The sequence below is a fragment of the Pteronotus mesoamericanus genome, unplaced genomic scaffold (genome assembly GCF_021234165.1).
Source record: "Pteronotus mesoamericanus isolate MK-2021 breed Mesoamerican mustached bat unplaced genomic scaffold, CSHL_Meso_final contig_105, whole genome shotgun sequence".
NCBI lineage: Eukaryota > Metazoa > Chordata > Mammalia > Chiroptera > Mormoopidae > Pteronotus > Pteronotus mesoamericanus.
The window spans coordinates 6,048,826-6,074,707 of NW_026555006.1; the positions used below are offsets into that span (position 1 = coordinate 6,048,826).

At 52.9% G+C, this 25,882-nt stretch overlaps 1 protein-coding gene across 1 annotated transcript; it reads right to left on the reverse strand.

Moving 5' to 3' along the window:
* On the reverse strand, positions 1-21,100 carry TTC22 (tetratricopeptide repeat domain 22). Its single transcript, XM_054572475.1, has 7 exons — positions 20,496-21,100; positions 5,718-5,773; positions 5,403-5,518; positions 4,614-4,732; positions 3,142-3,303; positions 1,297-1,449; positions 1-767 (listed from the first exon to the last, which is right to left on the reverse strand). Exons 1-7 carry the CDS (start codon positions 21,063-21,065, stop codon positions 231-233), a joined length of 1,713 nt encoding a protein of 570 aa, XP_054428450.1. The 5' UTR covers positions 21,066-21,100; the 3' UTR covers positions 1-230.
* Between the last annotated feature and the right edge of the window lie 4,782 nt (positions 21,101-25,882).

Sequence of the window (25,882 nt, forward strand, 5' to 3'; positions counted from 1 at the left end):
TTGAGACAGTTATCTTACGTTTCTCTTAGGAGAGTGGCAGCCCTCTTATTTTCTCTGCACATTTGCCCAATTCTGTCCTTTAATTGGCATTTCCTAAACCAGGCCCCTCCACCTCCGTGGGCATGTCAGACTGCCCTACTGTCTCAAGGTTCCCATTCCAGTTCCTGAAGGAGAATCTCATTGGCTCTGATGGGCGGGCCCTCGATGGGGCGGGGCCTCGACAGGATCCCTCAGAAGGAGAACGCTCGGCGGCCTCGCGGTGTCCCCGTGCCCTCGCCTTCGTGTTCCATCGTCTCAAAGAGCAGCCGCACCAACGACAGCCGTCCCTGGTCCACCAAGGCCCGGGCCAGCCCCAGCACCTCGTCTGTGTGGCCGCGCCACACACGCTGCAGCTCCTGGCGCAGGCTCGCCGCCGGATACTTGGCCTGGGCGCAGCGCAGCCACGCGTCCACCTCGCGGCCCAGCTCCCCGTCGCTCAGCTGCGCCTGGCTCCACTGCGCCAGCAGCGCCTCGAGCAGGCAGCCGAAGCCCTCGGTGTGGCTGGAGCCTGCGTCGTCCAGCTCCACCACGCGTTTGAAGCAGGCCGCTGCGTTGGCCTCCTCGCCCTTGATGCGCAGGCACTTGCCTCGCAGCAGCTGCAGCTCGGGCAGCGTGGCGCCCAGCTCTGACTCGCCGGCCTTGGCCAAGAAGACCAGCGCCTGGTTCAGCGCCGCCTCATCCACTGCCAACAGCTCCTGCATTGCGTCCACGCCCATGTAGTAGTAGACCTGGCGTGAGGTGGCAGGGGTGAGGCTTTCAACCCTTCACTCCCTCTCCGCCGCCCCCCACCCCATGGCTGCTCTCCTAATTCCAACCTTCCCTCTTCCCAGTTATTCACCGCAAATTTTGGTCCCCCTTCCCTAGAAAAGGAAAGACAGTCCTCTGATTCCAGTTCCAGTCCCACCACTCTTAGCCATATAACCTTGAGCAAGGCAATTTCTGGGCCTCAGTTTTCTCATATGTAAAATATGATCTTGTCATCTCTTAGTAATCTTTCGCTGTGCACAGGAGGCACTTCTGGATAAAGAATAATGGTCTATACTTCCTGAGTGCCTAGAAAGGGTTAGACGCTGTCCTAAACAATATACGGGCATTCTCTCATCTAATCTTCACCTGTAGGAGGTGGGTACTGTTATCAGTTAGGAAGATGCCCCCTGTTCCTTCCTCTCTATGCCCTAAGTTCCCAGACCTGGCCTGACAGAAAGTAAATATGTTCTTAGTAAGCCATTGGCTATGAAAGCCCAGAGACTGCCTTACCTGGCCGATGTCCAGGTAGGTCTTGAGACCTGGGCACACCTTGACCACTTCCTCGAGGTCCGCTTTGGCGCAGGCGAGGTGGTTCCTGTCAGGCATGCCTCCGAGCCCCATCTTGACCCGCTCCAGGTCATGAAGATAGGCTCTGATATGGATCTGCCCACAGAGAGTTGGCTCAGGGAAGATGCTTCAAGCAAGGGGCATCTCCCCTAAATGAAGCCAACCTTTTTCTCAACAGCAACTCAGGAAGGTTCTGTGATAGCAGAAAACCCTTGAGACTGGGACCCAAGAGTCCTAGGTTCTACTCCTGTGCCCTCTTCGGCAAGCCACTTCCCTTTCTGGGTCTTCGTTTCGCTGTCTGTACAATGAGTAGGTGAGATGAAGTAAGAGCCCTTCATTCACTCAACAAGTATGTACCAAGTGCCCACCATATGCCAGGTCCTATGCTAGGTACTAGGGGTGCAATGGTGATAAGACAGATGAGGTGCCTGCACTGGTGGAACTTAACTTTCTAGTAGGGAAAAGACCATGAACAAGTAAATGGTACCATTTCAAGTGGTGATAAGTGCTATGAAAAAAAAAGCAGGGCGATGGGATTGAGGTGCCTGGGGAGAGGGTTATTTTCGATAGGATGGCAGCATTGATTTTGTGAGAGTCCATGTAAGCAAGCAATTTGGGAAGAATGGCAGGTGGCCTCAACTACAGGCATCAAATTACAAATGATTCCAGGCCCCTGCTTTCATCTCCACTTCCTTTTCCCCCACACTAGGGCCATTTTTAAAATCTAGAGATTCAGGAGGGGTGAGGTAGGGCTGAGAGGGAGAAAGCAAGGAAAAGGGGGTCATTGTTGTTGAAAGTATTAAAACCTCATAGCCAACAGGGTGGGCTCTGGTTCTAAAAGAGCATCACGAAGTGGGGGGTGGAGGATAAGGGGTGGGGAGTTGGGAAGCTCTGGTTTTATTGCCGGTGGGACTTGGCTGAATTCCAGCCCCTCCCCTCTTATTAGCATGTGAGCTGGGGGAAGTTGCTCAACCTTTGTGAGCTTCATTTTTCACATTTGAAAAATTAGTACACTAATATCTTTCTTGGGGAGTTACCATGATGACTGAGAGACTATGTTCCAACCAGGACCTACCATATGGTAGATGCTCAGTTCATTCATTCATTCATTCAGTAAATATTCATCAAGAGTCTGCTATGTGCTAGGTACAGTTCTAGGAACTGAGGGTATACAAGAGAGCAAAATGACAGAATTCCCTGCCCTCATGGAGCTTATATTTTAGCAGTAGGGAGAGATTAAAAAACATAATAAATAAGCAAATAGTATGTTAGGGAGTGATAAGTGCTGAGAGGTTGCCCGGGCTGCTGCAGAACAGTTGGTTGGAACGTGGTCCCGTAGAACAGAAAAGTTACAGGTTTGATTCTGGTTAAGGCGCATGCCTAATCTGTGGGTCCGGTCCTGGTTGGGGCCTGTATGAGAGGCAAGTGATCAATGTTTCTCTCTCACATTGATGTTTCTCTTGCTCTCTCTCTCCCTCCCTTCCCCCCTGTCTAAAATCAATGGGCATGCCCTCAGGTGAGGTTAAAAAATTTTTTTTTAAATGTTGAGAAGTTGACATTTTCAGTAAGATAGTGCTGCCTTTGTTGGAGAGTTGTGTCCAATTGCATACAAAGCTGCCTTTGTATCCAGACTTCCAGGAGGTGAGGGAGGAAGCCAATTGGCCATCTGGAAGAAGAGCATTCTAGGCAGAAGTCGTGAGAGAAGATCTTGGCAGTAGGGTTGTGGCCTGTGGTCCTTGTTCTCTGATTCCTGATGATAGGAGGAGATGGGGTTACAGGGTGACTCACCTTGGCCCTTGTGCAATACGCCTGCCAGTTGAGCTCTGGATCCCGTAGGACATCCAGTGCCATGTTGCAGGTGCCAATGGCCATATCCTGTTTTCCTAGGAAGTGGAAGATTTTGGCCAGGCGATTCAGGATTGGGGGTTGGTCCTTGGCAATCTCAATGGCCTGGGTAAGGAAGGAGGGTAAGAGCAAACAATTTGTCTATATGCCAAATAGTGACCCTTAGGAACCCCACCTCTGGATAGAGCCAGGTCATCGCAATATTCTTATTCCCCGTCTCCACCCACCAGTAAGCTCAGTCTTCTCATGGAGGCTAACACTTGGGGCACAGCTCACTGGCACATAACTCTTGAGAGCTCAACTCACTGCCATGCTCTCCACCACATTCATGGGTCATGTCTGGTGAACCTCTCCAGATCCCAGGCAAACTCCTCTTCCTCAGACACATCCAATGTGTTCCCCTCCATCTTCCCAGGGCAGGTGTGAGGAGGGGCCAGAATCAGCCTCTACCTCCCCTGTACCTAGTGCAGCATTTCTATCTAGGCCACAGCCCTTACCCCTCCTACAGCGTCACTGCTGGCTGCCTGTGCCACGTTCTTTGCTGCCCCTGAGATGGTGAACTCGTGCAGGCCAGGGGCCCTGTCTGCCCATCTCTTTGCCCCAGCACAGGGTAGGTTCTCAAGGAGTGCTAGAGGCAGTGTTTTTGTTAAGTTGGACACAACTCTCAGAACACTCATGCACCAGTGTTAATGCTCTGCTCTCTTCGGAGATCTCTCATCAAGAAATTGCTCATCACCCACCAGCAAACATTAGGAATGTGCCTGTGCAAGGCGCTGTGCTGAATGTGCAGGTGAATGAATATAACAGGGTCCCTGGCCTCCAGGAAAGACTTCAAAACTGAGCTGAGTGTAGAAAGTGCCACATAAACAAGGTGTCAAGAATGAGGCTTGAACCGCGCTTTACAGTTTACAATGAAGTTTTGTCCACTATGTCCTTTGAGTTTCTCAATCATCTACAAGGTAGACAGATCACATAATTTACAGAAAAGGGGGCCTCGGGGTGAAAGCGACTTACTCTAGGGTCACATGGCCCGTGAACACAGCGGGTATGAGACCCTGGCTAAACCCATTCTCTTTCCACTAGGCCAGTGGAGGTGGGGAGGGACAGTGTGAACCAAGGCCTGAGGAGAAGAGCCTGAGGCTATACCTGGGGAGCGTAGAAGACAAGTCTGGAGGCACAGGCTTGGGCCAGACTGGGCGTGGAAAGGGTCTGATTCTTAGGCAAAGGGGATTGACGACAAGGGAGCACAGTTGTTTTGTTCGGGATGGAGAGGAAGGTCTGGAGCGAGGGCGCTCCCTGGGTGAGCGCACAGTGGGGATGGAAGTGGGAGGCGGCACACAGAGAAGCAGAGGGTTCCAGAAGAGGGTGGTAGGCTCCGTCCCAGTTTGGGGAGGGAGTGGGGCTGTGGCACATACCTTGCCGAAGCAGTCCAGGGGGTCGGTCCCTGAGTACCCACAGTCGTGGATGCCCATGGGCGTAGTGGAGAAGGTGTCCTTCCTCTCCAGCAGCATTCCGAGGTAGCACCAGGCCAGAGCTGGGGTGAAGGGCGGGAGAAGAGACTCTAGGAGGCAGCAGGGAGGGGAGAGGGAGAGAAGCCACGAGGGGGGAGGGGCCAACTGCACCAAGGGGTCAGCTCCCAGGAAGACAAGGGAGGGTCAGTGGCACGAAATCACGGTGGGCCACTCAGGGACCAACTGAGAGAAACAGAGGAGGGAAGGAGGGGAGCGGGGACATGTGAGTGAATGGATGAACACACTGTCATGCTTAGTCTGTTTACTGTGTCAATTAGGGGACCTCTCGGAAGGTGCATGGCTTCTCTGACTCCAGCTCTTCACCGGCTCTGAAGTTCTAGTCCCTATTCTGGTCGTGTGGCCCCGTGAAAAATGACCGAACTCCTCTCCAGCAGAGCCTTCATTCCCAGCCAGAAAGTGGGGATGAGAAGCTGAAATGGAAGCTCTGTCTCTTACACACTAGGCCTTGAGACACGCACCTGGAACCATGCAGTCGTTGGGATTTGCAATTGGTGTATTCACCTGTGCAAGGTGAGCGAGCTCTTGAGATGAACAAGGGAACATGAGACAGAGGGTGAGGGAAAGAAACAGGTCCTCAAAAGGGAGGCAGTGCTGGAGGTGGGGCCAATGACAGAGACAGGTGCCGGGAGAGCTGGGCAGAGGCTGCTCTCCTACCATCTCCGAGGGCCCTACCTCGGTGGTGGGGGTCCGAGGACTTGAGGACTTGCCGGAGCAAGGCCAATGTGCGGTTGAATGCGGGCAGTCTCTTATGCTCCTCGCTGCCCAGCTCCAGGAAGATGCCATCTAGCCTGTGACCGAAAAAAGGATACAGCTGGTCAGCACCCTCTCCCCCAGCTGTCCCCAGCATGCTGTGAGTCCTCCTTTGCCCTGGCCAATGGCAGCGAGGGGAACTTGGGGAGCACTTGCCATGGAGATGGGCTCAGCCACCTGTCCCCTGGGCTCCAGGCCTCACCTCCCCCCATCCTGTGCCCCCTTTCCCAGTCTGACCTTATGAAAAGCGTTGCCATGGTGAAGTACCAGCCCCTTTTCTCCTCCATGGGGATCTAGGAAAGCAGAGAATGGCCCGTGCTGCTGTTACTGAGGTACTCGGGCTATTGTTCATAGATTCCCACACTTTCTCTGAACCCCGGGAAGTCTCCTGGCCAGAGACCTCGGGCAAGTCGCTTCACGTCTCTGACCACAGAGGATGTGATGAAATAACGCGTGGAAGGCCCTGCATGAGGAGCCCCTCACAGGGCCGGTGCGGGGCACATTCGCCCCCTCCCATCTTGCTCTCCAAGCTGAGCTGCCCTCCCCTGACTCCCCACCTGTGCTCTGCACGCCCCCTCCTTGGGGCCCACACTCCACCGGTCCCCTTCTCCCCTGCACCATCCCTCCACTCCCACCTTCCTGAGGAAGCCCCTTCGGGTGAGCTGAGTGAGCTCAGCGGAAGCCCAGGGCCCCCCTGAACTGTCTCCCATTGTTATTCTTGCCAACCTTGCCGTGCATTTAGACTGACTTGGGCACCGGATAAAATATTTATGCCGTTATTTATGGGAGTAGCTGTTTCTGCCTCGGGAAGGAATTTTAATGAAAACCAATAAAACCCCCAGTGCATATCAGCAGCTCCGCTTCAGGCTCCAGGCCCTCCCTCTGCACTCATCTCCTGTCGATGGTCTCCAGACTCGATTCTGCACTCTCCCCACACCCCGCTATGGCTTCCTCAGCTCAGGACCCCATCATCCCTCCACCCCACTCCCAGCAGCGGCTGAGGGCATTCAGTCCAGCCAGCATTTCTGGGCAGCTACGGTGTGAAGCCCAGTGCTGGGTATTCTGGGGATGTGGAACTGCATGGGAGCTGCACCCGGGCCCACATGAGCTCGCAGCCTGGCTGGGGGAACAGACCTAAATAACTGGGCTTGACTGAGTGCCTGCCACGTGCCAGGACCCTGATACCAGTCATCCCAATCGCACAACACTTAGGAGGGGGTCGGAGTCGGTGGTGGGAGAGAAACATATTAAGGCCCAGAGAGGTAAAGTGACCTGTTCCAGTTCGCGTGGTGTGCAGGTGTCAGAGCTGGGGTTAGGGCTCCCTTTGTTAGGCTCCGAAGCCCACCCTCCCCTCACCGCGCTGGGTTGCCAACAACTGTAGCACAAGGCAGAGCAGGATGAAGGCCCTGAGAGGAAGGCAGACAAATACAGCAGGACGGAGAGGCCACCCCAGCCAGAAGACTCAGAGAAAACCTCGCAGAGGACGGGCTGTGATGTGGGTCTTGAATAGCAGAGGCATTTCAGCGGGTGGATGGGGTACAAGGGCGTTCCAGATGGAAGGCTCAGCGCGGGGGTGTGTGGGCAAGCCTGGTGAGCACGGAGCACGGTGCGTGTGATGTGGTGCTGGGGAGCTAAAGCTTGCAAAGTGCGTCACCGCTGCTCTGGGGAGGCCATGCGTGAGCTTGGAGGGAGGAAGAGAGGAAGGAGGACTGTGAGTCAGATTCCACTGAGTGAACCAAGCAAGAGGAGGCACCACTAACTGCATTTCTCAGCCACTATTCCCCAGACAGGAAGTCCCTTCCTGTGTGGCCCAGGATGGGCAATGGGAAAAGGAGAGGAGAGAGGCAGGTCCTGTCTTTAGGAGCTCCTAGTCTGGTGGGAAAGTCAGAACCAAAGACACAGAGTAGCCCTGGCTGGTGTGGCTCAGTGGATTGAGTGCCGGCCTTCGAATCAAAGGGTTGCCAGCTTGACTCCCAGTCAGGACACATGCCTGTGTTGCAGGCCAGGTCCCCAGTAGGGGGCACGCGAGAGGCAACCACACATTGATGTTTCTCTCCCTCTCTTTCTTCCTCTCTCCCCCTCTCTAAAAATAAATAAATACAACTTTAAAAAAAAAACTTAAAAAAAAAAACCAACAAAGACACAGAGTAAAGGAATAGCAGGGCAGGCGAGGAGGCATGCTACCTGACCCAGGGGTACTGCCAGGTCTTCTAGAGGAGGATGAGCTGGAGTAGGTTCTCAAGGACAAGTAGGAACACCCCAGTGGACATGGTGAGAGAAGGCATTCCAGATGGAGGGGACAGTGTGTGCAAAAGCTCAGAAATGAGTGAGCACGGTGTGTTGGGGGCTGGAACCCCAGCTGTGAGGGATGGAGGAGGAGCCAGCAGGGATACTCCAGGAGGAGCCCCTAAGTGCCAGGCTTAGGACCTGGAGCTTATCTGCAGGGCAGCAGGGAGCCAGAGAAGGGGTCAGAGCTGGGGAGTGCTGAAGTCCAATGTGTCTCCACATTCACATCACTTGGAGAGGAATCCTAATTACTTAGGAGGGAATATGTGTATGGAGCTTTAGCTAGAACAGGGCTGTCTGGAGGGAAGAGCAGCAAGTCTCAAGTGTTAAAGGGCATCCTTGAGAGATCAGTGGGGAACACTGGCCAAAGCAAAAGGCTGAGATAGGCTGCTGGGTAACCTTACCTGCTGCACCTACACAGGACCTGGGCTGTGGGAAGGGAACTCAGATTCACAGGACAACTACTCTGGGCTAAGCTGGCTGAAGATCTGGACATACTCTCAGCACCTGACCATGGAAAGATTGAGGGCTTGTGTGCCTCAGGCTCCTTGGCTGCTTGTTGGTGTGATCTCATGACCTCTGACCCTATGCTCACTTTGAGATTGGCCAAACAGAGTCATGATAGCGAGAGACAGGACCAGCTCTCCCTCTCGGTCTCCTTACAAGGAGGAGTACCCACGAGAGACAACAGATGTAGTAGCCATGGGGGCTGTAATGCGAAGAGCAGAGGCCCGCTGGCCAGCACTGGGCCGATGAGTCACCCCTTGGGGCTGTGTCCTTATCTGAAGGGGCATAATAATACCAACCTCTTAGGCATTGTGAAGCAGTTCTAGCCTGGAGTACTTGCTCCATTAATGTTTGCTCCTTTTCTCCTAGTTTGGGTTAAAGCGGAATGGAGTTAAGTGTGTCCAGGAGGCTGCTCTGTGTACTGTGACCTATTTCAGTTCCCTATGGGGCAATGAGGACTCGGGCCCTGGAGTCCAGAGGCATCCTGCCTCACCCCACTCCCCACAGCTGCTGGGATCCCCTGAGGCCTCAGATCCCCTAGGGTCCCAGGCCCCTTTCTCACTTCTACAGGCTTCTAGTATGGGAGAGTTACGTGGTGTCCTCAGGGCTCTCCCTGGTTCATAGCCACTCTCTTGTTTGGTATTTAGGTTGCAAGGAATTAAATTGTGTGCCCAGCCACACAGTACATGACAGAGCTGGGACCTTAAACTCACGCCTTCCTTCATAGTCCTAGACTCAAGCCTTGTCCACAACCCTCGATTATTTTGATCAATCCCCTTATTATATCTCTGAGGACACTGAGACCACAGAGGTGAAGCAACTTATCAACAGTCACACAGTAGTTAGTATCAAGGCTTAAAATCCAGTGGTTTCACCACCACCCTGATATTCTTGTGTAATTCAAGAGCCTGGTTATGAGTTTGAACTAAGCAAACAATACTACCACCTGGTGGCAGCAAACCTGAATTGCAGGGACAATTCTTACGGGTTTACTTGCCTTCTCCTTCAACCTGAAGATTGAAACTGATTTTCAGAAAAGTAGCTAGCCAAGTGACATCTGTATGACAAATCCTAAGCATAATGCCTTCTTAGATTCCCACTTAAGAGTTACATTTGCAGGAGGGCTTATGGGGTTGCAAATTCGGAATGGAGTTAATTGTACAAATGGATCTGGTCTGAAGCCTTGCTGTGCCTAAAGGTGTAATCTTCTCTCCCTGTGATGAAGCTGGTGGATGCCGTTCCCTCTACTGTGCAATTCTGACCCTAAAATGGGCTGTCTCTTTAAAAATCCTTCTGGTTGTAACTGAAGCAGCAGCTGAAGCTGTTACCAGGGGCAACCTGGCAAGCCACAGTGCGTTAAATTAAATTAAACAGGACTCTGACTGTTCCCTCCCCTCCTGGAGAAGGGAAGGGCTGTTCTACCTCTCTCCTGGAGAATAGAGTTGCCGTGAAACCTCTTACGCTGCAAGGAATTCGCTTTCAGAGTTGATGGCTCCCAGAGGCAAAATGTTTGGAGGCAGCCTGGGAGGGGCTGAAAGGATCTCTGCCAGGAGGGGAGTGTTTACTGAGGGCCTGCCTGGTGTGGAATCTGGACAGGATGCCTCACCCTTTCTCTTGTTTCATTCCTATCATGACCCCATGAGCTGGGGCTACTGGGGTCTAGAAGAGGGGCCGGCCAGTGTGTGAGTCAGCCCAGACTTCAAGCCGGAGGGATCTCAGGTTAGGCTGCCGCTCTGTGGCCGGGGGCTGGGTAAGGCCCCGGTGCCAGCACTGAACCTGATTTGAAACCCTGATAACTTGCTGAAGATGACAGTGAGGAACAGACCTCAGGTGAGGGGTTCTGAGGACATCGCCCAGCTGCTCTGAGGCTCTCACTATTATGTCTCTCATTTTAGAGATGGGAAAACTAAGCCTCAAAGAGTCAGAGACTTGCCTACTTAACCTGGTATTTTAGGACAGGTCTATTTGACTTCAAGTTCAAGTTCTCCCACAACATCTAACCGCAGGTGTTTGTATAGGGCTTGTCATTTAAAAAGTGCACTCACACAGATTCCATTGGATCCTCAGAACACCCTGTGCAGAATGTAAAGTGGGTTATCATCACCCTTTTAGTAGAGATGGGAAAACTGAGGTGAGGCGATGTCCTTGAAGTCACACAGCTGATGGGAAAGCCTGCACTGAAACCTGGAAGTGGTGCCTTTTTTTTGCTATGCTAATAATAGCAAATTTTATTGAGCCCTTGCTACATACCAGGCACAAAGTTTGCATGTGTTAACACATTTGGCCCTCTCCAAACTCACCTATGAGGCAGGGACTTTTATTATACTGATTTTACAGATGAGGCAACTGTGGCCCTGAGTAGCTCAGCTAGAAGGTAACAGTTGGGAGCTCAGCAGCTTAGCCCCAGAGTCCCTGCACCCAACATCCCTAGACTAGTGGTTCTCAAAGTGTGGTCCCGGGACCGGAGCCTCAGCATCACCTGGGAATTTGATAGAAGTGCAGATTCTTGACTCACTGAATCAGAAACTCTGGGGGCATGGCCCAGCTACCAGTGTTTTAACAGGCCCTCTGGGCTGCACCCTCTTTTGAGAACCGCCGCACTAGGCTCTCGCTGTCCCACACTGTGGGGAGCCGAGTGAGAACAGTCCAGCTGGGGGGTCTTTTTTAAAATGAGCCAAAGGATCAGAAATTGTGATCCTCAGGGAAGCCTGAAGTTTGAAGCTGCTTCAGTACCATGGGTGGGTGACAAAGGTGGGTGATTTGGCAGAACCTACAGAGAGACTAGTAGGATTAGGATAAACTATTACAAAGCAGGTTTGTGTTAACTCAGGGGCATGCAACGGATCTTAGCCAATCTATTTCCAAAGGTGACCCCCAAAGAAGGAAACATTGGGGGCTTGGCTATTTGAAAGGACTTCAATAGAAGATCTTTTAGTGTACCAATGGCTAATGATTCTATGTGTATCTGAATAGGCTATAGAGAGACCTTGTGGGTTCTTGAGGAAAATATTTGCTTTGCAGTTTGAACTTTGTCCCTGATGACTTGTACTCTATGTCTGCAAGTTAGTTCCTGAGAGCTGGCTGATTTTCTCTCAGGGGAGGGGGAAGGAGGAGGAATGAGAGTAAACATTTCTCGAGCACCAACTATCCACCAGGCACTCTTGTGCACTGTGGCACTGGATCCTCACAGCAGCCTGAGGTGTTATGCATCCTCCTCCTTTTGCAGGTGAGGAAAGAGAGACTAAGGAAAAAGCCACGGACCAGCCCAGCCCCACAGCCCAGGACAGGCAGAAGAGTCAGGATTCCAGTTCAGATCTGCCTCCCTCCAGTGCCCCAGTTCTTTCCACCTCACCAAGCCGACCCTGTTAAGGCTGACGCTGCAGAAAGAAAAGTCACAACGTGGCAGGACTCAGGAATATGTTCATCCTGTACAACCGGAATGTCCATTGTGACGACACAGAGCAGCCTCCCTGATCTGCACACTGAGCTCTGGCCCCACCCGACCTGGGTCTTCCCGGCCACCTGGGGGCGTGCACAGGAAGGCAAAGGCAGGGGGTTCTCCTCCCCGACCCAGCTGCTGCCTCAGTGGGTGAGGGGAGTAAGCAGAGGATTGGAGACCCACCTCTGCCTTTCCCTCTCCCAGGGACCCTGGGAATCTGCTGGCCGAGCCTCGGCCTCTGCTTCTGCATCTGCAAACTGGGATGACCCACCCGGCCTGTCTGAACTGCAGGCGTGTTGCTGGGGGTGGTCAATGTGACTGCGTGGGGGGGTCTGAAGGATGGGCGCTGTACCATGGAAGCCACTTAATGCATCTCAGTCTTGGATTCCCTGGAGGATTCTGTGTGAGTCTTAAGAGCTGATCAGATCAGCTGCAGCTCCCTATTGTGACCCCCTATCTGGTCCTAGGGTTGTTATGCAAACCCAGGCCCTGTGGGTCACCTTTGCTTTGCACTAGTTCCCAAGAACTGCCTTGAGCCGCTTCTCTATTCCAGAGTCCCTAGAGAAAAGGAGTCCTGTTTAGTCCTGGGTCCAAAGCCAGCTCTGGCATCGGTAGAGGCTGGGCGGGTCTGAGGAAGTGTCTTGCCCTGTGCAGAAGTAACAGTGGTGCCTGAGTTTTCTCTGCTTTCTTGCGCCCTTAACATAACTTTATCTTTTCTCCTGTAAAAGAAACAATTGGGCCAGATGACACTAAAGGCTTTGGCTCTGGGGTCCTGCACTTGGCCAGGTAAGCAGGGAGAGAAGCCAGCAGCAAATTCCGAAGGTGCTAATTTGCGAATGTGAGTGGCACCAAGGCCATCAGAGCCAGAGCCTCAGGAAAGCTGTCCCTCAGCCTGGGCTTTCTGTCCCGGAGACTTGGATTTAGTTCCTGCCAGCCATTTATGGCTGTGTGCCCTTGGGCAAGTCACTATACCTCTCTGAGCCTCAGTTTGCTCATCAGCAGCATGGAGGCAATGCCAGTTCTCATTTCCCAGCATTTCTGTGAGGATCAAGTGAGCTGCTTTATGAAAAGCACATGAGTACCTAGCCCACAGTCCAGCAGCCACCTCTCTCCTTTTCTAGTTGAACCAAATCAAATGACTCAGATTTGTGGAGTGTGCGTGCGTGCGTATGTGTGTGTGTGTGTGTGTGTGTGTGTGTGTGTGTGTTTGCAAGTACCACGGGAGGAGCAACCCTGCCCATGATCTCAAAAGTTGGAGATCAACTCTTAGGTCATCAAAATGCCGTCCTCCACATTCCCTAAGCTGTGGTTCCCACCATGGTATGTGTGTGTGTACATCTTCTTCTGCCAGGAGACTCATTCCTTCCCCCACTTCTCTGTTTCTCCGAGTCTTTCCTGTCCCTGGAATCACCTGCCCACAACCTTAGTCCAGCCCCTCATTTGACAGAGGAGGACACAGAGGCCCAGGGAGGTGAAGTGGCTTGGTGTCCCGTGGTCGGCGCAGGGCTGAGGCAGGTGCTCATATCCTGGCCCCTGAGCCCAAGTTGGGGGTCTTCCCCAATGTCATCATTCTTTTCCCAAGGCTGGTGCTGGGTCAGGATGAGGGAGGCCACAGGTCGGGCGGGAGGAAGCAGAGCGGGGGACGTGGGCTCACTAAGAAGAGGAGTCTACAGGTCTTGCGTGTCGTTGGTCCTGACGGCTCCACTGGGATGAGGCCAGGGAGCCTGCGTACCTCGATGCTTGCTGTCCTTGGGGCTGGGCCTTGTCTCTGCAACCCCAGTTACTCCTGCTATGCCCATTGGGCTGGCACCATTTCACAGAGGCAGACGCAGACATTCAGGGAGATTAAGCCTCTGGCCCTGGTCACCCATGGCATGGCCGGTGTCTGGGGACTCCCCTGCAGCCTGCAAACGCCCACACTGACACTCCAGGTCACGCCTGCACCTGCCCTGCACTGAGCATCAGAGCTGCCCGTGTCTTGGGGCAGCTCTGGTGTTGGGGGAAGTAGGGGAGAGTGAAAAAGGATGAGGGAGAGAGAGGGGGCACGTGGGCAGGAGGGTGTGTCTGTGCTGGGGACCTGCGGATTGCTGACTGGCTGTGCCCTTGGCCTTCCTGCTAGGTCCCCACCCCATGGCTGTGGTGATTGGAATGTCCACACCTTTGTTTGTGAGGCTGGCCACACAAACCTTCTTTCCCACCTGCCCCTGTTGGCCGGGTGAAATCTGGGCCACCTTGAGCAAGCCACTCCCCTCCCTGAGCCTGATACGTCCTTGGTTCAGTGGGGATTCACAATACTCAACTGTCAGTGTGTCTGTGAGGTTTGAATAAAAATCAAATGCACCAAGGAATGCAAAATTCTGAGCTCAGTGCCTGGGCACAGGCTGGAATGCAGAGCACCCACTGCAGTGGCGGTCCTCCTTGTCCCTCAGGGCCTGCCCTGAGCCGTGAGCAGGGCACAGGCGAACCTGCATGTGGCAGGTGTTAAACCACGGGAAAAAGGGAAGAAACTCAAATCGCTGAGTTAGCTTGGGACAGGGATGTTATTTTTTTCTTTCTTTTTAAAATCCTCACCTGAGGACATGCTTGTTGATTTTAGAGAGAAGGGAAGGAAGGGAGAGAGAGGGATAGATACATTAATGTGAGAGAGAAACATTGATCGCTTGCTTCCCATATGTGCCTGGCTGGGACCCATACCCACAATCCAGGTATGTGCCCTGACTGGGAATTGAACCCATGACCCTTCAGTTTATAGGATGATGCTCCAACCAACTGCGTGACACCAGCCAGGGTAGAGATGTTACTTTTTAAAGAATTGTAAGTTTGAGTTACCTTATTTACAAAAAAATAAGGAGGGGATTTTAAGACTTAAAATTCAGTTATTCAACTAAATTAAACAGTAATCACAAAACTCCTACTGGGTGTTCAACTCTGTGCCAGCCACTAGCTGGTGGGGGAAGGTAGAGGGGAGGCCCAAGACAGATGGCTCATCCTCTAGAGGGCAAATCCCTTGGAGATAAGCCAGAGGCTGGGAATGGCTCTCAGAAGCAACAGCAAAGCGCCCTGGGCCGGAGGGTGGACAGGGAGAAGGGGTGGGTAGGGAGAAGGGGTGGGCCGCTACTGTGATCTGCCTCCTGCCTGGAGCCTTTCCTGTTCTCTCCTTCCCCGTCACAGCGACCCTGTGAGACAGATGTTAAAGTTCCAGTTTGCAGATAAGAAAACTGAGGCTTAGTGAAGTGAAATGCCTTGCCTGTAGCCACCTGGTGATGGAGGCCGAATTTTAACCTGGTCTAACTCCAAAATGCTCTTAATACCCACTCAATCTTGTGATTTACCACCAAGAATCCATCTGTGACTGAGTGTGTGTGTGTACACCCGCATGTGTGTGTGTGGGGGGGGGGGGATGGGAGGAATGACAGATAAAAGCAATCTGCCTGATCATATTTTTGTAACTTGAGGAAGAGGAAGGGAAGGCACGAGGATCTGGGAAAGGAAGCCATAAACACTTGCCCGCTCACGCACAAACACTGCTTATATTTGGATTTTGGGCCAGATTATTAGCTTTTATAATGTTTTCTCTTGCAATTTTCATTAGCAGAGGAGCAGCTGTTCATGGATTCTTTAGCGGCTCTTTATCCTTTGAATGCCAGGGGCTCCCCCCTGCCTGGGAGAGTCCCAGCCCCGTCAGGATGGACAATCTCTTGGAGTGGCAACACAGGGTGCGTCAGACCACCAGCCACTCACCCCCTCTCTGCTCCTGTGGGTGGTGACCCTCTTCACTGGGGGGAGTCCCACAACTGCTGCTCTGCTGTCCCACTGCCTCCTCCCCTGGCCCCTGACTTGGACTTCTCCTCCGCCCTCATCCTTCCAGGCTCCTCTTATGATACATGGAAAACTGTTTTCAAACAGCAGTTGGGGTCCCGCTGCCTGCCGCCACCCTCTAGGCAAAATTTCAGAGGCAAAGGTTTGGTGATAACGGAAAGGGGTCTTTATTCAAAAGTTTCCCAATTTTGGAGTAACAGCTTTCCCCATGGATTAGTCACTTAAGCCTCTAAATTAAGGCTAAACTCTTTAACTCTTTAGTTACAGCTTTAATCACTTAAACCGATCAATTAAGGCTAAACTCTGACACCTGAGTTCTCCTAGCATTCTTCCTGTTTTCAATTATCTTGTTTCTATAGGGTTAGTTTACAAACTAAAACAACATAAGATACAAAAGCTACACAATTTTGGAAGAATGGCAGGCTCAGCCCCTCACAGCTCATCCCCTCCAGTGCACCCAAAGAAGGATAACCCTGCCACCCTCTGCCAGGCCAGCCCGATCCTAGGCTGCGCCCGGAGCTCCCTTCCATCCAAAATACCATCCCTTGGGAAACACAGGCAGTTGCAACACAATCATCCAGGCATCCTCCGGGGAGAAAAGCTTGAGCCAGCACCAGCCCATTCGAGAGCCTGAGAGCCCGTCTTTTATTCCAAATCTTCTTGCCCATAATTCCATGTGCTCTGGAGACAGTCAGCTTCTCAGCCAATCCCATCCTAGACAGTTTACCGTTGCCTCCGCCTACAGCCCCTCCCTACTTCTCCCCAGTGATCTGATCACATCTCTCTGTATCAAAACCACCTTCTTTCTCTCAACACTTCCTCCACCCCAGATTTCCAGGAGGTGGTTTGTGAGGGGTCTCCCCTTGCCCCTCCCCACCCACCAGCCATCTGCACTATACTCATCGCACCCCCACTTCTCTGACCTCTCCAGAGAGAGCAAGGGCTTTGAAGCTAGGCAGAGTGGAGTGGATTTAACTCCACTAATTGTGACCTTGAGCAAGTTACTTAGCCTGGCTGTGCCTCAGTTCCCACATCGTAAAATGGGATCAGAGCGTTCTGGTGAGGCCTGTCAAAGCCAAATCTGGAAGGCACCCAAAGAAGACATGAATATTACTGATGAAGCTGTGTGTTGTATGGAGGAAGGCTTCAAGGGGGAGGTGACATTCGAGCTGGGTCTTTATGGATGGTCTGCTTTCTAGGCAGAGGGAACAGTAGCTGCACAGGGAGGCGAGCCACAGCACAGCATGTTTGGAGAAGGGTGAGAATTGCTGGCAAGTAGGCTCAAGGGAAGTAAGAGGAACTGTGGCTAAAGAGGAAGGCGGGAACCATCAGCCGTCGTTCAGGGCCATCCTGTGCTCTTCCCCCTGAAGCTGCCGGCTTCCTTTTTTTCAGGCCTCACCCCTGCTCCAGGGCAGCTGTCATCAAAGCCCGGGGGCTCTGCAGGCCCCCCCGCAGGCCTCAGCTGGGAGCGCCCTCACCTCTTTCCTGCCCAGCCCTCCTGCCTCGTCCAGAAGCCTCCCTTGGTCGTGCACGCTGAAAGGAAGTGTTCCTTCTCTGAAACTCAGTCACTGCCACTCTGTCCCCAGGACCGGGACTCTCCAGGTCACCGCTGACTCCTCCGTTGATCCTGATGTCCCCAAAGCACATGTCCCCCGTCAGCCTGTGGGGGCCTGTTTTTGGTTCAGAAAGTATGGTCTTTTGGTACAGTACTCAGAGTGATTGAGTACTGTCGTAGGCACATCTCTAACTTGTCCCTTTGGCTCCTGCTCACAGAGGAGGGGCCCGGGCAAGACTAGTTAATGAAGAAACAAATGTTACCTCCTCCCTTCGTCCATGAGCTTCTTAAAGACAGGGCCTGGCATACAGCAGGGGCTCAATAGATGGTAAGATGCTGAGTATATGCCTCTCACACATGCCCAGAATTGACCAGTTTATGCACACTTTCACCTCATGATTCAGTCGGGTAATCAGTAAACTGAGATCACTATTATTTAAGGTTCATGCAGCAGACACCGAGGCCAGAGGCAAAAAGTGAACTTGTCCATAACCACACAGCACAATAATGGGAGGTGAGGGCTCGAACCCAAGCCGCCTTCCCCCAACTATAATGAAATCATCATCATTATCCCGACTGTGGCTGCTTCTTGAGCAACTACACTGCGCCAGCTACTTTATAAGCACCATCTCTTCTAATCCTCAGATGACAAAACCGAGCTCCAAATCCCCAACTCTCTCCTGGGATTTGTTAGGGGAAACCGACTACAGCCTCTGTCCAGACCCGGGGAGCAGTGGCTAGGCCAGGCCTGAGGACACAGCATGCCGCCTGGGGCCACCTCCTACCTGTGCAATCAGCTCTCTCCCTGGAGCACGGGACAGTGGCCTGCTTGGCACTCCCTCCGCTGGCAGGCCCCTCTCTAGGTAGGTGCCCCGCCCCCGGGAGGGAGTAGCCCGCCTCTGGTCCATCCCTAGGCCCAAACCTCTGCCTCCTGCTCACCTCCAGGAAGCCTTCCCTCAGTGGACCCCTTCCGGAGAGCAAGGAGAGGCCGTGGAGACCACCCAGTCCCCTCCCTGCTCCCTTTCACAGATGGGGAAACCACAGCCCAGACAGCAGAAGACCCCGCCACCTGCCCCGGCAGGCCTCCTGGCTCCTAGCCCAGGGCTCTTTAGGCTCCACTCTGCCACCAAGACCACACTCAACACAAACAATGCTGGCTGCACCTTCCCACTGAGGGAAGCTGGCATTCAGGGCCTCGGCCTCGGGCTCGGGCTTTAAAACAGGAGACCTGCTGGCTCCACACGTTGGCCACAGCTACACCCAGTGCGGGGCTGGGGAGGTGCGCCTCCCAGGCTGGGAGAGGCAGGGGCCGTCTGTGCTCCTGCAGTTCGTGTGCAGGCTCTATTCCAGGTGCTTTCCAAATACCGGCTCTTACTTACAACGTCAACCAGATGAGAATGTCCTCATTTTTCAGGTGAGGAAGCTGAGGACGTAAGTAACATCAGCATTACCATTTTACAGAGAGGGAAATAGAAGCTCAGTGATGCTAAGGACCAAGCGGAGGTGAGAGAGCGTGGAGGAGGTGGGATTTGGACCTGGCCCGCTGACCCAGAGTCTGCCATCTTAACCTCCACCTTGTCCTGCTCCTCCTAAGTCCATGCCCTCCACCCTGCACCCCCTGAGGCCTGGACTCCACATTTCTTTTCTGAAGCCGCGAAGCCTTTTTGTGGAAAAGGCTCCAAGGACGTGTGCAGAGGCTTTGTGAGTGGAGCCCTGTGGGAAGGCATGCTGTTATTTAAATATCACAGATCTAAAGCATTAAAATGCCATTGTTATCAGTTCAACTCTGCCTGTGCTGTGCCTTCACAGAAAAGTCATGGTACTTCTCTGAACTGAGGATCCCTCTTCTGTAGGGAGGAAAACAATGCCCTTTATTCGTCTGTCATCCAATGCAGGCTGCCTTTGAGATGGTCCCTAGAGATCCTCACTTCCTGGGCCCTCTGCAATCCCCTCCCTTTGAGAGTGGGCTAGACCTACTGACTCGCCTCTACTGAACAGAATGTAGCAAAAATGATGGGATGTCTTCATGGCAAGGATTTGAGGGAGGCCTCTGGCCTCAGCCAGTGAGGTACTGAATCCTGTCAATTGCCAAGTGAGAGAGCCTGGAAGGAGAGCAAGCAAGCCTTCAGATGACGCCACCTCCCAGAGGCACCCAGCCAAACCATGCCTAGCTTCTTGACCCACAAACACCCTGAGATAATAAATGCTTATTGCTTTAAGCAGCTAAGTTTTGGAGGATATTTGTTATGTGGCAATAGGTAATTAATATACCTAGTATTTGTCTACTCAGTGCTAGGCACTATGCTGCACCTACATTCACTCAGGATACATTTAGTGAGTGCCCCTGTGTACCAGGCACTGTGCCAGGCATTGGGTTTTCAGTGGAAAGCCAGACAGACGTTGTTCTCACTCTCAGAGACCTTAAGGTTGAGTTGGGGAGACAGACTTGTAAACGCAGAGCGTGCGCAGTGCTATGGGAGCCCAGAGAGGCACCTGACGGAGCCTGGAGAAGTCCGTGGAGGGATGTCCAAGACTGTGAGAACCTTCCAGGCAAAAGTGAGCAGAAGGGGGCACCTAGGAAAGAGGCCGAGAGAATGGCAAGGTGGGTCATAAGGAGACCTGGCTTGGGGGGAACCAGGGGAGGCAACCATGGGAAAAGTCTGGCTGGAAGGGGAACATAGCAGAGGGAGGGCCGAGATCACACAAAGCCTCAAATGCCCGCCGCAGAGCCTTGGACTCTTCTGCCCAGCACCGGGGGGTCGCTGGGGGTTGTAAGCAGCCTAGGGACGTGGCCAGCAAGGCTGAGCAACATGGCGCTGGTAGCAGGGTGGTGCACGAGGCAGAAGGGTCAAACCAGAGGGCAGGAACCCAGGGGGATGATGGCGACTGCACTGGTCCAGGCAGGGAATGATGGAGGCTGGGCTGGCGGAGGCAGGCGGGAGAGGAGGGGACAGACCCTCAGAGACATGAGGAGGCAGAATGGATAGGATTTGAGGTCTGAATGGATGGAGATAGGGGGTGAGAAGGTAAGAATACCGCCCAAATTTCTGGCGGGATGTCGGGTTGTGCCTTTTACTTAGGTGGGTGTGCACAGACACATGGACGGTACTGCTGGGAGGGGCACAGTGAGAGGGATGAGTTGGCCAAGTGGAGTTTGTGGTGGTGTCAGAAGAAACACCCACGCAGGCCTCCCCACTTGGAAGAAGGTCCGCCCCTGGTTCCCCAGAGAAAAGCAACAGACTTTGTCCGGGATGGGACCAAAGGGGATGCTGGATAGGAGAGGCGCATTGGGAAGGTCCTCCGGACGCCAAAGGGCCAGGGTTTGGGGGGTCTTGGGGATGCGGGGGCATCCCTGTAGATGTTAGGGGCCACAACCTCAGCCCTCCCAGCCTGGGGCAGGGTCACCCACCTGCTGCCCGTAGCTCAGCGCCTTGTCATAGAGAGCGATGCCGGTCTCCAGCACCCGCGCGTGCTCCTCTGGGCTTGTGCGGCCCACGTCGAAGCCATGTGCATAGCCCTGTTCTGCCAGGCAGCGCGCGGCTCGGAGCTGGGGGTCTCCGTCGGTCTTGGGGTCAGCCGCCAGGCCCATGAGGGCGGCCAGCCTCCCAGCACAAGCCTCTTCCTCTTCCTCTTGCCCTAGTCGCCCGTACACGTGCGCCAGATTGGCCCAGGCGTTGAGGTTGCCCGAGTCCTCACGGGCCACCTCAAGGAAGCTCTCGCGGGCCTCATCTATCTCCTCCAGGTAGAAAGCAAACGTGCCCAGAAGGTGGCGCACCGCCGAGCGCTGCCGGGGAGCCGCAAGCTCCAGCTCCTGCCGCAGGCCATCCCGCTGCAGCTTCAGGTCTCGGGCGCGGAGCGAGGCCGGAGAGCGCGGTTCGAAGTTCAACTGCATCTCTAGGTGGAAGTGGCCCGGGAGGTAGTCCAGGTCGTCGAGGAGGGCGTCCAGGTCCTCGGCTGCCACGGCCTCGGGGTCCGCCATGTCTCTCCACTGCTCCCCGGATTTGGCCCTTGCCCCGGAGGCTGCGGAGGGCAGTGGATGAGACGCACCCCCGAGCGAGCCCGGCGACGGAGGCGAAGGTCAGCGGTCGGCGGCCCAGGGCGCAGTCACCTCCGGGTCCTGGGGCGCCTCCCGCCGGTGGGTGGGTCCCTGTGGGTGTTTCCGCTTTCGCTGCTCTGCGGCTCTTAGATACCTGCATTGCACGACCAGGTGCGCCCGACAAACAGGTGCATTGCCAAACGCGGGCGCACGGCAAAAGGCGTGTTTTCGTTTTCTGCCGAAGAAACAGACTCAGAAGGAAAAAGGACCTGTGGCCGTCACAGAACTGAGATGTGCTCAACCAGGCCTTCCTCGGTGGGCACTGCTCCACCCTCGCTGACCAGGAGAGTCAGGAGCGGCCCTGCCAGCTGCCTACATCGGCCCCCTCGCTCCTGCTGCTGTCCCATGCTCACCACAGTGCCCCAGGGTTCTCCTTCCTCTGAACACAGCCTGTTCTCCACTTGGGATTTCGCTGCCTTCTCTCTGCCCTGCAGTTGGCCCCACTGGGGAAACAAAGGGGCTCCAAGTGCTGGTTCTAATGCTGGTTCTCTACCGCTGAAGTGTGACCTTTATAATTTCCCACTTCAGCCTTCCCCGTCTCCAGACAGGAAGGTGATGACACCTTCTCATCCAGGGGCAGGGTAGATATCACGGATAAACCTGGTAAGTATCACTCTGGAGAACCGCCAGCTCCCGCTCCTTATTCGTGGTTCCCAGCCCACCTTGCACTCCACCTGGGCCTTGAAAAGCCTGGGTTCACTACACTCTCCAAGGCTGGGCTTGCTCCCTGCAACAAGACCGTTTGTCCTCCAGTGCTTGGCTTTTCTAGCAAGTCTGAACTTCCCGGTCCCTCCTGTCCCTCTTTTCACTGGGGCTGGGCTCCCTGAGATCCTTGTGCTTCAACTTCCTTGAAAAACAGTCTCATTTTCAAAAGAGAAAATAGAGCCAACTAGTAAACTTAGAAAAAAATAATGGACTTGAACAAAAAAAAAAAAAAAAAAAAGGAAATTAAAACAACGTTCTGGTGCTATTTTTCACCTGCAATTTTAAAGTATAAAATGTAATAATTTGATTAAAAAGAGTGTTACTATAAATTTCTGGTGATTGTGGGACAAAACGTGGGCCCTGACCTGTGGGGAACGACCAGGAATGGATTCCAGAGTGTTTGGCTTTTTAAAAAAATTTTATTGTGGTAACATACTTAACAAAAGTTACCATTTTCACCATTTTTAAGTGCACAGTGTAGTAGCATTAAGTACACTCACACTGTTGTGCAACCATCTCTACCACCCATCTCCGGGATTTCTTCTTACACTGAAACCCTGTACCCATTAAACAAGAATGCCCCGCCCCCCTCCTTCCCTAGCCCCAGTAACCACCCCGCCTTCAATGGCCGTATCAATTAACTTACTACTTTAGCTACCTCAGATGGGTGGAATAATATAATATCTGCCCTTTTGTGTCTTGCTTGTTTCATTCAGAATAATGTCGTCAATGTCAGTGTTCATCCACATTGTGGCATATGTCAGACTTGACTTTCTTTTTAAGGCTGAGTATTTCATTATATGTATATTATACATTTTGTTTATCTAGTCATCCATTCACCCCAAGAGGGTGGCTTTCACCTCTTGACTGTTGGGAACAATGCAGCTATGAACATGGATATACAAATATCTATTAGAGACCCTGCTTTCAATTCTTTGGGCTATGCACCCAGAAGTGAAATCCCTGGGTCATGTGGTAATTCTATGTTTCGTTTTTTGAAGAACTGCTATACTGTTTTCCCCAGGAGCTGCACCATTTTACATTCCCACCAACAATGCACACATATTCCAATTTTTCTACATCCTTGCCAACACTTGTTATTTTTTCTGGTTTTTGTTGTGTGCTTTTTATCATGGCTTTTGATCTGACTCAGAAAATGAGTAGGAGTTGGATGGGGAGTTGTACGTCAACAGCAGGAAAGGCATATGAAAAGGCTAGAGGTTTGCCATGCAGCTCTGTCTAGGGACAGAGCGGCCCATACGGTCAAAGCTTACACGGTGGAGAGGAGATGGCAGGGGACGAGGACTGAAGCAGTGGCCACAGCCCCATCACAGAAGCCTGAATCCTTGTCGAGAAGCTTAACTTGACTCGATTGACATAACAGATGGCTCCAGAATCTGGATGAGTTAGAAACTCTTTCTTTTTTTTTTTTCCTTTTCTTTTCTCTTTTCTTTTTTAAAAGATTTTATTTATTTATTTTTAGAGAGAGGAGAAGGGCGGGAGAAAGAGGGAGAGAAACATCGACCGATTGCCTCTCACACTCCCCTAACCAGGGACCTGGCCTGCAATTCAAGCGTGTGCTCTAACTGGGAATTGAACTGCAACTTTTCAGTTTACAGGAGGATGCCCCAATCCACTGAGCCACACCAGTCAGGGCTTTTCTTTGTTTGGGTTTTATGCATGTATTTATAGAGAGAGGAGAAGGGAGGGAGGAAGAGGGAAAGAAGAGTTAGAAACTCTTCCAGCCAGGGAACTCCCAACCCTAGTTATGGGTTTCTTATCCACTGTGTGATCCTGCACCTCACTAGATCTTCCTAGGGCAAGTTACTCTCCCTGTCTGAGCCTTACTTTCGTCTTCTGTGTAATGGGGATAGGAGGAGTTTTCAGCACTACCTACAAGAGAGAAAGAGTGAGTTGCTGTGACGGGGAGGCTTGGGCTAACTAGGGCAGGCTGCCTTGCTGCACAGCTGACTCAGCCGGGCCTGCTCTGGTCTGTCTGGCAGCCAGGATTCCCAACCCAGCAGAACTTGGCCTATATCCTGCGGTCACTCCTCCATGAGTCCTACAACCAAGAGGCTCAGGCTGGGATAGAAGCAGCTGCAGGCAGGCCTGGGCCACACTGAGAGTATCTGAGCAGGCCTAGTGCTGGTTGCAGGGACACCCCATGCACAGGACTCGGTTGTTTGCACAGCCACACCTCACTGACACACGGAAACAGCTGCTCCAGGAGGCTGCAGTCATATGTTCATGTCACAGATAAGGAAACTGAACCTTGGCCAGGGTAACTTGCCTGAGATCACCAGCTAGGAAGCAACAAGGCCATGATTCAAACATGAGTCTCTTCGACGATCTATGCACTCTTGGGAGGTTGGATTAGATTCATGTATTTGTTCACTTATCATTCAACAAATACCGAGCATTTACTATGTGCCAGGTACTGCACCAGGAATGAATGAGACACAGTCTCTGCCCTGGGCCTTCTGAAAGTCCCTTTCCAAGGGCAGGTAATGACCTCTTACTGAGCTTCTGCTACTTCCCAGGAGAATACCTAAATTAGCTCATTTAATCCATACAGAAATCTGGAGAGACAGAGATTATTAGCTTTATTTTATGGGTAAGAAAGTTGAGAATCAGAAAAGGAAGTGCTTGCCCAAGGTAACACAGTTGGGAAGGGGCAGAATCTGTGCTCAGATGACCCAGGTGTCTGTTCTGTGTGTGTTCAGCTCAGCAGTGCAGGTGGACACTCTGCCAGCCATGGCCATGTGCCTGCTTGACCTGGTGCCTGGGCTTCATGGTGCCTGGGCTTGGCATCTCAACTTCCTATTTAAATGCTATGCTGGCCCTGGTTGGTGTGGCTCAGTGGATTGAGCTCTGGCCTGTGAGCCGAAAGGTCACTGGTTTGATTCTCTGTCAGGGCACATGCCTGTGTTGCGGCCCAGGTTCCCAGTTAGGGGTGTGCAAGAGGCAGCTGATTGATGTTTCTCCCACACATCAATGTTTCTCTTCTTTCTTCTTCCCCTTTCTCTGAAAATAAATAAATAAAATCATTTAAAAAAATGCTGTACTAGATGCCAGAGGCACATTGAGTGAGACCCGAAAGGAGACCCACTGTCCCAGTAGTCCACTTCCACCTGGGCTAGATGCAAAAGAAGCCCTATTTCTGACTTAAGTCTTGACATCATAAATGAGATGTAGCTCTCTCCTGTTCCAGATAAAGGAGAGAGGAGAGCATATATTCTCAATTGTTTTCTTTACCTAGCAGGTCATACATATTCTTCAATGAGTTTGGAATTCTCCTCCTCCAGGAAGCCTTCCCTGATCTACCCACCGGCTGGGTCAGGGATCTTCCTGTCTCAGAGGCCTGGCCACGCTTTGTGAACATTGTTTTTCCCACTAGACTCTCATGACCGGGACCTCATGTGAGTCCCATGCACTCTGTACAGCCTCTACAGAGTGATGTGAGTGAGTGTGTTTTTGAGGGATGTCTGAAGCACGATGAGTCGCGACTCCATCCTTGCAATCCTTCCTTTCCTCCCTGCAGCCTCATTCACGCCTTTCCCTCTGGCTGTCCTTCTCCCCCGAAAGGCGGAAGGCGAGAAGGAACCAGGCGTCCTCTGCCAAAGTCGGGCCTTTCGTGAGTCTCAGCCGAATCCCCCGGTTGAGGGCGTGCGAGGGCAACCGATCGAGGTTACCCCCGAACATCGTGTTTCTCTCCCTTTCTCCCCCTCCCTTCCCCTCTTTCTAAAAAATAAATAAATAAATTCTTTTTAAAAAAGAAAGAAAAGAAAAAGTCAGGAGACTGCGCGGGCAGGCGGGTGAGAGGAGTCGCGTCGGCAGAGACGCGGCCGCAGTTCTCTGGCGAATCACAAATCTCAAAGGCCCGGTTGCTGTGGCAGCGGCGGCGGGACCAGGGACCAGCTGTGCGGGGAAGTCCCGCCGCCGGAGTCCCGCGAGGAGGGAGGGAACTCGCTGCTGGGGGCGGGCCAGAGAGCACC